The sequence below is a fragment of the Nannobrachium achirus genome, assembly GCF_963921795.1.
Source record: "Nannobrachium achirus genome assembly, chromosome: 1".
In the NCBI taxonomy this organism is placed as follows: Eukaryota; Metazoa; Chordata; class Actinopteri; order Myctophiformes; family Myctophidae; genus Nannobrachium; species Nannobrachium achirus.
In genome coordinates, this window is record NC_137810.1 from 50,574,676 (window position 1) to 50,587,042 (window position 12,367).

At 41.9% G+C, this 12,367-nt stretch overlaps 1 protein-coding gene across 1 annotated transcript in view; it reads right to left on the bottom strand.

Annotated features, from left to right (window-relative positions):
- Positions 1 to 1,372: 1,372 nt before the first annotated feature.
- Positions 1,373 to 12,367, bottom strand: part of ddr2a (discoidin domain receptor tyrosine kinase 2a) — a 54,684-nt gene continuing 43,689 nt past the window's right edge. Inside the window, exons 9-17 of the mRNA XM_080728215.1 lie at positions 11,993 to 12,058; positions 10,649 to 10,785; positions 8,991 to 9,210; positions 7,453 to 7,685; positions 6,929 to 7,056; positions 5,916 to 6,113; positions 5,191 to 5,425; positions 4,667 to 4,816; positions 1,373 to 3,558 (exon numbers count right to left, since the gene is read on the bottom strand). Of these exons, the coding sequence (XP_080584341.1) occupies positions 3,427 to 3,558; positions 4,667 to 4,816; positions 5,191 to 5,425; positions 5,916 to 6,113; positions 6,929 to 7,056; positions 7,453 to 7,685; positions 8,991 to 9,210; positions 10,649 to 10,785; positions 11,993 to 12,058 (1,499 nt within the window). The 3' untranslated portion in view covers positions 1,373 to 3,426. The remainder of the gene's footprint in view (positions 3,559 to 4,666; positions 4,817 to 5,190; positions 5,426 to 5,915; positions 6,114 to 6,928; positions 7,057 to 7,452; positions 7,686 to 8,990; positions 9,211 to 10,648; positions 10,786 to 11,992; positions 12,059 to 12,367) is intronic.

Below are 12,367 nucleotides of genomic sequence, written 5' to 3' on the forward strand. Positions count from 1 at the left end.
TTAACAGAAACAGAGGAGGGCTACTATATGGTAGCCTATTCTTAAGACTTGTGAACCAATAGCTCTGGTCCAAATAGAGCTATCTACTGCTTCTTTTGTCCAAAACATAAACTACTCCATGGCACGCTTAAAAAACACAAAGGAAAAAAAGAAAATAGAACAAATAGACTACATGTATGTTTCTTCTGAAGTAGCCTTTTGCGGAGAAGGCCACTTCAGGCAAAACATTTAGGCAAGTATTGTATTTTCTTTTGTAGGAACTAGCCTTCTACAGGTATATTTAATTGTTTCTTTTTGTTTTGTGTGTGTTTGTACTTTTGTACCATATTTAACGATCTTCTTAGATTGGGGGGTCCAAACAGGGGTCCGTGATCCTGCGAAACCTGAAATTAAAACTGTTGAGAATCACTGACATAGATATGACAAGGGATAGAACGATTATGGAAGTAATATTACAGATTTTTATTGTTTTCATTGTGTCCATCATAACATATAGAAACAATGTAACTTCTTCTTTTACTTACAACAAACATTCTCATTGCAAAACAAACATTTGAGTACAAATGCCTTAACACATCATGAAAACAACAGGATTCGCGTTTTTTTTTCCTGTTTCTATTTGTTTTATTTATTACAAATATACATCTGCCATCATCAATGCATTAATAACATTCACACACTGAGATGCTGCGAAATGATATAAACAGGTTCCTTTGTCTGAATAAACCCTTTCATGAAATGTGATTGAAAATGGACAAAACTCATTTCAGAACAGACATTTTTGCATAGTTCACAAAGTGTAGAAAGGACAGACAAAGTGAACATATTAATTGTTCCACAGAAAGCGAGACTTCAGCAAAAATAATAAAATACTTCATTTCTAGCCATTACAACTGCCAGCAACAGGTAGCTGTCACAGATAAGGCAAAGGGAGTATAGGGACCAATGTCCACGACTCCTATAAGGCTATAGGGCAGGGCTCTTCAACGTTTTCAGGCCAAGGACCCCTTAGTTGAGAGAGAGATGAAGCAGGGACCCCCACAACCTTTTAATAGATTCCATATAGTTTCATCGTTTGACAACACAATCGTGAGTGTATTTTGGATTCATGCCAATTTGTGTTTTCAGATATTTAACCAATTGAACTGTCAATAAATAATAAACTTGACCTTTCACTCTGTACTTAGTCTGCTCTTTTCCCCTCTATACCAAAGCTCACAAAGCCTCGCAAAGAATATGGGCGTTAGGGTTCAAGTGGTTAATATAAAAAAGGAGAAAAAAAAGGTTTCTATCACACCCCCATTGATTCCGGATGGGGACCCGAATGCATTTGGGTCCCCATCCGGAATCAATGGGGGTAAATTTACTAAAATCAAAATTTTGTCTAAGGAATGCGACAAATACAAAAAAATATTATTGAACTCAAGTCTCCATGGCGTGAGCAATCAATAGAAAAAAGGTCATTTTGGGGGTGAACTACTCCTTTAAGGTGAAATGTTGCTTGTTTTAGATCACTACATCATCAGTTAACATTTATGCCAGTAAGCTGCAAATATTGTATGCGATACATCTGCTTAACCAGTATTCCGGTAAAATTGCTTTCATGTTCCCATTCACCGTAACATATTTTTGTCTCCTTTTCAAAAGGGACAAATATGTCGTTTTGTGATACTTGCTCCACACCCACAACACTTTGTGAAATCTTTACAAAGACGCATACAGAAACCACATTCAACACATCCATCTCAGCACACAGCTAACAGCCTGGATTCTTGATAAGGACTTTAGCGAGATAATTTCTAATCACGTATCAAAAGCGCATGTTGCTGACATTATTTAGCATTCGGCTGACTTTCTGCCGTAGAAGAAAAGGCCACTTGTGTAAAGCAGTTCATAGTTTTTTTTTAAGAAACAAATGGAGAAGAAAAGGCCACTTGTCCAAAGCAGTTGATTGTTTTTTAAAGAAACAAATGGAAGAGATTAACTATAAAGACTGCAATGTTAGACAATGCATCAAGTGGAAGATGATAAGAAGCATAATCTTTAAGAACATATTAATAAACAAACATTATCAACAAAACCCCACAAATATGGACATATAAATAATACAAAATATTGCTATTTTTTAATCTACAAATATCTATTGAAAATACACAGTCATATACACTGATGGTCAAATAGCACTGTCAGAAAATGGTAGAGGGGAGATTAGATAGGAATTACATGGAGTTACATGATATCCATAAAGACTAGCTTGGTGATTGTCTGAGAGACTGAGATGAAAAAAAAAACGTGTTAACCACTTAAACCCTCTATACTTGGGTGCTTTGATGCTTGGTTGGCTGGGGTCGGCTTTGTACTTGGTCCTCTCTTTTTCCCGCTCTACAACTAAATCTCTTTGCAGATAATAGCCGATCAAGGCGAATGTTCCCCCCAGAATAGAGATTGCAGGGTTCAAGTGGTTAAAATAACAGTGATGGGTTTTTGCTGCACTCCCTTTTATGTCTTGTACATTCAAGCAGTCTTCCAAAAGAAAACACAAGAAAGTTCTTCAATTCCTCAAAATTGCATAACATCATGACCAATCCATGAAACACTTTAACATGGGAACTTTTAATTCATTAACAAAATGAAATAAAATGACCATGTACCGGTATGTTTGTTTAAAAAAAAGTGCCAAATGTCGATTGCTACATTTCACTTTGGCTTATTTCAGGACAGAAAACAACCGACAGGTCATACCTGTAGTTTGTAGTGCAGTGTAGTGTAGGGGTGTGTGTGTGTGTGTGTGTGTGTGTGTGTGTGTGTGCGTGTGTGTGTGTGTGTGTGTGTGTGTGTGTGTGTGTGTGTGTGTGTGTGTGTGTGTGTGTGTGTGTGTGTGTGTTTGCAGGTGGGTGGGTGGGTGTATTTTATTTGCCTGTTACTGGTGTTTAAAATGTGTTTTGTTTTGCATAAATTGCAACCTCTTATCCGATGTGACTGTGTTAACCGAGCTCACACACCAGAGCGTCTGTCCATCATTGTGGCGCGTGAGCCTCCTGGAGTGCTCTCTAAACAGTGTTTCCAAATGGCAGAGCCTCACAGTGCTGGATCCCAGCCTGTTTAGTATTGAACCATGATAGCTTAACCCTGGATTGCATTTACACTGTAAAATCCTGAGTGCTGATTTAACTGTGAGACTGTCTGTACACATGCATGATGGAACCAAATGGACCCCAGTGTTAATGTAACTCTGAGAATGTACCAGTGGTAACCAAAGTGGACAATTTGGGTCGCATTGGGGGCAAACAGTTAATTTACTCTTTGAGTTTACAGCGTAGAAGCGCAGACTAAAGCTACTTCATGCACCGTTAGTTTGAGAGTTAAGAGGACTGGGAATGGCTGTCCTGTACATCGCTGTACACGGCTGTACATGAGCCTCGGGCCTTAAGGCCGGCTCTCCAGGAGGGCTCTGTGTATTTCCTGGAAGGAGGGCCTCTCCTTGGCGTTCCTCCTCCAGCAGCTCAGCATGATCTTGTAGAGCGAGTCTGGACACAGCACTGGCTGAGGAAGGTAGATCTGCAGTACACAGACAGGGAAACGTGGGTGAGGCTTGGACAACCACAGCATACTACAGGGTTCCCCAATAGGCGGCCCGCGGGCCGAAGGGGCTACTGTCTGGCCCACACCAACCCCAGTAATAATGGTGGCATAAGAGCAGCAACAACACTAGTATATCGTCGTTGTCGGGTGGAAATCTCCTATCTCCAAATTTGTACGTTCTTTCGCAAATCATACAAGGCCGTCACACAAAAGTAGTGAAAACAGCAGATCTACAAGCACACAACGCCTCGCACCGCGAGGCGTTGTGTGCTTGTAGATCGGCTGTTTTCACTAGTTTAAATTATTTTTAAAATGATAAATTCAAAACGAACGGTTTTGGACATACAGATCTTCACCCGACAACGACGAAAACTGTCGCTGGAGTAGTGGGAACGTCACGGTCGCCCCCTGCAATGTTGTGGCCCTCGACTTGGTACCCTAGACATAATTCGGCCCTTGGGGAAAACTAATTGGGGAACCCTCCCCACCACCACCCTGCACAAGCACTTGGAATTGTAGTAGTTGGCATTACATTTAGTTTGACTCAATCTATTTCATCTATTGAAAATAGCCTACATGATCACAACACCTCGCAACACAGCTATTTTCATAATTTCTGCCTCTAAAATTTGACAATTTTACCAATGTTTGACCAGAGGTACTAAAAGGTCTTTAACGTCCTTAAATTGTCATTTTAGAAATGTGCAGACACCCTGTATACACTTATACTGTATGTTGGTCTGTTTACTGTTGAGTCAGAAAACAATGTTAACATTTAGTTAAACATCAGGGGACCCCCACAAATTATTTGGGGACCCCTCTGGTGGTCCCGACCCACAGGTTGAGAACCATTGTACTATGTGTGATGCCTATATGGTGATCATGTTCAGAATTGAAATACTTTACAGTACATCTCTTGGCATGTGTTGTGGTGAAATCTGTAATCTGAGCATAAAACGCTTAGCGTATATTATTTAGATTTAGATGCATACTTTTTAAGTAACTCTGGATAAAAATTGTAACTAAATGCCGATGTCGATGCAAGTAAGCTACACACAAGGACATGTTGATGTGTCGTACGCACCTGTCTTTTCTGGTCCCTGAAAAACTCCCCTGTGTTTTCTATCACCTGCTCGTCGGTGAGCTGGGAGTATGGCTGCTCCTTGCAGAAGGTCAGCATCTCCCACAGGGTCACCCCAAACGCCCACACGTCACTAGCTGTGGTGAATTTACCCTGAAAGCAGAAACACAGCATCAGTAAGGGAGGTACAGCACACTGCAAAAAAGTCCAAGTCCAAGTCCATCAAATTATTGGCAGATAAAACAAGTTAGATAAAATAAGTTACTATATTTAAGGTTATCTTTGTGTAAATTCCTAAAAAAACAGTCAAATTATCGGCAAGTGCAGTCAAATAATTTTGAAGAAGACAACAAAGTCTAAATACAAGCATTTATCACTTAAGAGTGTCCGTATTTGTCAGACTATTTGCATAATGCTGTAGGATCCCACTGAAAATGCACAATGATGAAGAAGCATCAACAGAAATGACACAAAATCATAGCACTGCAAGACAAATTATTCCACACGTGTCCACTAGATGTCCTCACCAGCAAAATGCTCTCCCACGACATCCAGCGTATGGGCAATACAGCTCTGCCCTGGATGCGGTAGTAGTCGCTGCTATACAGATTCCTGCTCATGCCAAAATCCGCTATCTTTATCGTGTAGTTACTGCCCACCAGGCAGTTCCTTGTGGCCAGGTCGCGATGGACAAAGTTTAGGGACGAGAGGTACTTCATCCCTGACGCTATCTGAGTGACCATGTAGCACAGGCTGTTGTAGCTGGAGAGAGGAGATGAGAAATAAAATCATGGAATGAGAAATAACATCATGGAATGAGAAATAGCACAAAGGGTGCAAGATGTGAGTTGTGCACGCATGCATTCCCCAGTGAACCATAGTCGGATATTAGATGTCCATCTATAAACCGGGTTATAATTGTTATAAAAGTGAATGTTTCTTTCAACATCTAGGCTTAGCTTTAGACGTTGAAAAAACATTCACTTCAGTTATAACCCCAATTTAGTCCTTGCAGTCACATACTCAATATCAAAAACCTCAGTGTTAGTTTATAAATTAACTCTTTTTACACTCAGATGTTGCAGTGCAGTAATTCTCCCATGCACAGTCAGTCACTGTCAGTCAGCCGCCCTTTCTCCAACTCAGTCATTACCAACACCCCATCTTCCTTCATTAATTTCTACACTCACTCTGACTCTTTTACTGCCTCACTGGTACCGGACACTCCTTCACTGGATCACTGGTACAGTACCTGACAGTGGGTGCGTTGCTGAGCAGGGCCAGCTGCCCCTCTGGCTCATGGCGAGACAGGAACTGGTTCAGGTCTCCGTTCTCCATGTACTCTGTGATCATGCACAGAGGGTCGTTGCAGATGCACACGGCCAGCAGGCGGATTATGTTGGGGTCCTTCAGACGAGACATGATCTTTATCTCCTTCAAGAAGTCGTTCCTAGCCGAAGAACGAACATAACAAGCGAATCAAGCATGGGGGTTATGTCTCAAGAACACGTGGAATGTTCTAATCCGCTGGTTACCAAACTTTTCAGGTCAAGACCCATGCTAGTGAGTGGGTTTTTACTCGAGTCGTGACCCATAAAAATCGGTCTGTGACCCACAAATGGGTCCTGACCCACTGATTGGGAAACAGTGTTCTATCCACACTGTAAAATCTCCAGTGTATTAATTTGTAAGAGTGAACAAATGTAACCACGTGGACCCTTGCAGGTCCATTTGGTTGCATTTGTACATTTTCATAGACCCATTAATAGTGGGTCAGTAACATATACTGTAAAAAAATATGGACGGTGTAAAGCCATTGGTTTCTATGCTGCGAAAATGATGCTTTTTTGTCCCTTGTACGGGTGCCGCCATCATTGTAGAAATCAACGTTCATTGGTAGAAATGGTACCATCTCGAATGCTATTGGCTGCCAACGGTCACATGCAACCGCAGGGATACTTGGGAGAATGTGGTGTTGAGCTTGCCAAATAAAGCAGACAAAGAAAAACCATCACAAGCCTATGATCACAAGCCCCTCCTACAGCCCTGCTTTAACATCAAATATAACATAAATTGGACCATATTTTCACAAAACGCAAATCATGGTGATTGAAACGAGGCTTTAAACTAGCGACAGTACTTATGACAATGTTTATTAAGGTAAGAAAATCAAATGTAGCGCAACTAGCGGCCAATCATAGTAACTTTCAGTTACTGTGTTGCTCCATTTTAAATCCTGACGCCTGCCCCCCTGGTCTGTAATACCTTGCATTCTTGTTGGCATCTGAGCGGAGCATCTTGACAGCCACTAGAACTGGCTGATCCTCACTGATATCAAAGGAAAACTCCTTATTCATGAACTCCTGCATGCCTTCAGCTTCACACAGGTGCACCTGAGGAGAGGTGTGGAGAGGAGGGGCGAGAACTGAACATAAACATTAATAAAAACAACAATTGGATTTGATAAAACAATCTATAATAAAGAAAAGCAAAAATACCATATCTACGAGGTCACAACACGCCACAAAGGGACACCGTTGTAGACCAAGAATAATAAGGGATTAAGTGGTTAATCAGACTAATCAAACAAACCGATTAAAAAACAATATTTGAGTTCTGTGTCAATTCATTAATAGGCCTTTATAAGAAATAAAAATAATTATACAGTATATCAAAAAACTAGCTTTTTCATGATTCGATGAATGGTAAAAGTAATCGACGGAACAATCATTAAAAAGATCATCAATTGCAGCCCTATAAAATGCTAAATGAAAGCATCGAAGACGGACCTCTCCAAACTGTCCCTCTCCCAGTTTCTCCTTGAACGTGAGCATCTTTCTAGGAAACTCCTCGACGGCAACATCCTTCCCTGACAACAGGTCCATGGTGACGGCGGGGATGGCGTACGTGTTGCCTCCCGTGACCCCCTGAAGGTTGACGATGTCGGCCTCGGCGTAGTGCGGGACGCCATCTTGGCCCGCAGTCGTTGTGGTGGATTTAGAAGCTGCAGTGCTGGTGGAGGCTGCAAACACAGCAGGGCTTTGGTAAGGTGAGACTCTGGAAGGGATGATGTTGATGAGTGCAGTGCATACGTGCATGCGTTGTGTGTGTGTGTGTGTGTGTGTGTGTGTGTGTGTGTGTGTGTGTGTGTGTGTGTGTGTGTGTGTGTGTGTGAGTTTGTCTAGCTATACTTATGGGGACTAAACGCATGTTCACACAGTCACCTGCAGGGGACCTCTGACAGTGTGGGGACAAAATAGTAGGTCCCCAAAACGGTTAGGGTTAGGTTTAGGGTTAGGGTTAGGGGTTAGGTTTAGGGATAGAGGTTAGGATAAGGCCACAGGACTTGCGCGTGTGTGTGTGTGTGTGTGTGTGTGTGTGTGTGTGTGTGTGTGTGTGTGCACGCGTGGAAAATGGCTGCAGTGTGTGACAGAGAGCAAGACTTGGTGTGCAGATGCATATCGTTGCTGTCGGTACTTTTCAGGATAAACAGCAGATGTACAAGATCAAAACACACCGCAAAACACAAATAGCAGCTTGTACATCTGCTATTTTGATACTTTTGTATGATCAAGTAGTGGGGCATTAATTTACAACAAAAAAAGCTGTGCTATTCATTTCATTAAGCGTCCTGCAAAGCTTGGCCAAAGTGACCCTGAGTGTACAACAAACTTTGAGCGCTTTGTGCCAAGATGTAGGCCAAAGCCAGATGTTGGAGCTTAGCTCCTCCCAGAAGCACAGCTCAAAAAACATAAAAAGCTCAAATGTGGAGACAAGAGGGCTCTGCCTGACAGTGACCATATGTGACTAATATGTGTCCACAAAAGCACACGCATGTTCAGGGGTGTCGCATCAAATTCTGGGCCCTGAGTTTACAAGGATTCACTGTGGGCCCCCGCACAATTATTTTGTGCTTTAACTATTGAAAAATAGCAGATATACAAGGATATTGTAGATCTGCTATTTTTGAAAAATCATGAACATTTGTGCAAGTCTTTGAATATTTCGAAAAAACCTATGTTTCTTTGTCAGTGGTGCTCAAACTTTTTCATATGAAGGACCCCTAAAATGAACCCCCCATCTCAAAATATTTAGTTCCAGGGACCCCCCGCCCCCCCGACGCAAAATTTGAGTGACAAATATTAGCTTAAAAAAATACATATATTCAAAGATTTGCACACATTTTCACGACTGTGAGCTTGTCTGCTATTTCTCAATAGCTAAAGTATAAAATAACTCCAGGCCCCTCCCTCCACCTTGGGCCCTACTAACTCAGTCCCACTACTCCCCCCCCCCCCTTGTGACGCCCCTGCGCATGTCCACTGACCAGAACCAGGCTCGTCGGGCGTCTGAGTGAACTCGGGCAGCTTGCGTATGAGGCGTGAAGGCTCCTGGTAGTCTGGGCCCAGCGGGAAGATGCGCTCGTAGGTGGAGCCGGACTCCTGCTCGCTGTCCGCAGACGACTGGTTGTTGTGGCTGTAGGCGAATGTCTCACTCTGTAGTGACAGACTAGCAGTTAGTTCATCGTCCAGCATCCTCCGAGAAGCCTGAGAATGAAGGACGTTGTGGGCGGTGAAACACATGTGACGTGCCATGGCATTACTGTGACATGCTCTACTTTTTAAAGTATTAAAAGGATATTTAACTTTATCATCTTTATCTTTATCTTTGTCATTTTATCATCTACTCCGGCTTTTGTGAACATCCCGGACAGTTTTTAAGTTGCTTGATTCAGTATTTAGATATCATTTTATGAGACACCGCCCCTTCCTATACCAGTAAGACTCCCTAATCGGGAGATAAGCGACCGTCAGGTCGCAGCGTGATTTTAGGCCAAAATGTGTAGGAGAAGTGTCCAAATATGTGTTTGTAGAAATCGCCCTGATGGTGGCGCTATATGGGACAGATCCATTTTGATGACCTGAGTGTAGACATACTGTGTAGCGATTTGCGTGATTTTAGGGCAAAATCTGTAGGAGTAGTGTCCAAAAATGTGTTTAAAAAAATCGGCCTGAAGGTGGCGCTAAATGGGACAGATCCATGTTGCTGACATGAGTGTAGACACACTGTGTAGCAATTTGCATGATTTTAGGGCCAAATCTGTAGGAGTAGTGTCCAAAAATGTGTTTTAAAAAATCGGCCTGAAGGTGGCGCTAAATGGGACATATCCATGTTGATGAGATGAGTGTAGACATACTGTGTACCGATTTGCGTGATTTTAGGGCAAAAATTGTAGGAGCAGTGTCAAAAAATGTGTTTTGCAAGAATCGGCCTCATGGTGGCACTAGAAGAGGGCCATGTGAGAATTGATGGGTGTAGTTTGGCAGGCAAGGAGTGTGTGTGCTAAATTTGGCATGGATCGGGGCAACGGTTGCGGAGATATGAGCAGGGCAAAAGTGTGACGTGTGACGTGTGACAGACGGACAGACAGACAGACAGACAGACGGACAGACAGCCGGTGGAGATTTTAACTTCAAACTCCATTTTAACCACGTTAGATTCATTTAAAACACCTGTCCTTGGATACTCATACTGCCTTCCTAATAAGTTAGGGGGCCACGTTTTCAATGTATTTTATTAATGTTTTTTTATTGTATTAATTTTCTTTCATTGTCCAAAACAGTTATTAAAAATAAATGAAAAAAGTAATTGAAAAAACACGTCCAGCTCACATGTTAGGAGGACAGTATGAGTCACCAGAACCAAGAACGGGTGTTTCAGATGAATCTACACTATCATAGTTAAAATGGAGTTTGAAGTTACAATGGGTTTGTACTGTATGGGAAGGGAGTGTGTCTGGTAAAAATGTATATCAAATATCTAAATACTGAATCAAGCAACTTATAAATTGCTCCCAAAAGCCTGAGTAGACGATAAAATGACCTTAAAGTGAAATATCTCTTTAAGTCTCAGTTATACTTGGTTGTGTGCCGGTAAATATAAGGTGTTGTTGTTGTTTCTTTATAAAAATGGTAACTATCTTACCTTCTCCAACATCTTCTGCCACACTTGCCTCCACAAGATAATGACAATGATGGCCACGAGGATGAAGATGATGGCCACCAAACAGCCGATCAGAATGCGGGTGTTGCTGTCATCTACTTTGTGGGTGGGGTCATCCCCTGGGGAGGGGATAAGCAAAGATGCCCTTTGATTGAGAGAGTTAAATTAACACTCAGGATTCGAAGTACACCCAGAAGTACAAACGTATTGGCATCAAAATGTACTTAAAGTACCAAAAGTAAAAGTACTCATTATGCAGTATGTCCCATTTCAAGTTTTCAAATGTATCTTTTGAAAATAGCAGATCTACAAGCTCAAAATGAGTCGCGACGTGACGCATTGTGAGCTTGTAGATCAGCTATTTTCAAATGCCCGAAATGTATAGAGTTCAAGTGCTTACTGTATATATGTTTTGCAATAATAATCAATATCTACAAAGTAATAACTACTAGTAACTAAAGTTTTCAAATCAATTTAGTGGAGTAAAAGTACAATATTTGCCTCTGAGATGTAGTGGAGTAGAAGTAAAAGTACTGAAAATTTAAACTAGACTGCACGGTGCCAACTTGCTCCTTGTGCACTTGTGGCCAGCAGAGCGTGCCCCGTTATTTATATCAGGTCGCACTTGTTGACGGTGACGTCACATAAGAATGCTGTTCCCTCATTGGCTGTTGATGGTGACGTCACCAGGAATGCTGGTCCCTGATTGGATACAGGCGTAAACACAAACAGACACGAGACAGATACGCAACCAAACCCAGTACTTGTGCACTCTGCTGGCGCAAGTACGGTAAATACTCCAGTAAAGTAAAAGTAACTCAAAAAGGTACTTACGTACATTCAGTAGTTACTTAGTTACTTTACACCACTGGTGACTGGGTTTAATGTTTGTTTAGCAGGGGTCTTCAACGTTTTCAGACGAAGGACCCCTTAGTCGAGAGAGAGCTGAAGCAGGGACCCCCACAACAGATAGTTTTGTTGGATAGCACAATCATCAGTGTATTTTGGATTCATGTCAATTAGTTTTTTCAGATATTTAACCACTTGAACCGTCAATACTTAATAAACCTGACCTTTCACTCTGCACTTTGTCTGCTCTTTTTCTGCTCCTCTTTGCCGGAAATAGGCGATCTACAAGCTCACAACGCCTCGTAACGTGAGGCGTTGTGAGCTTGTAGATCTGCTTAATATAAATATATATAAATATAAAGGAGAAAAAAAGTTTCTATCACACAAAGATTTGGAGGACCCCCTGTAGTAACTCTGAGGACCCCCTAGGGTTCCCAGACCCCCTTCTGAAGAACCTCGTTGTATAGGGTTACTAACCTGGTTGTGTGCTTGTTGGAGGGCCGGTCTTGGGGGGAGCCAGGGTTGTATTGTACATGGCTGTGTCTGAGAGAGGGAGGACAGAGAAAATAGGTCTTGATACAGCGTATCTATATATTAAAGGTGATACACCATGAAAATCCACTTTTCCTATTTTAAAACCTTTTTTTGGGGTCCCACTAGCACCTTCTATCCTCACAAAGTCCCATTTCAGACCGTTGTGTCTTTCTCTGGTTTTGGGAAGGTGGAGGTTAAAAGCATCCCACGGGTTCTCAAAACAGGCGCAAGTACTATTTGCTGCCGTTTGTGACGTCATTTTTTTTTTTTTTCCAATTCTTTTTTTTTTTTTCAAAAAGATTTTTCTGGGGGGAGGGG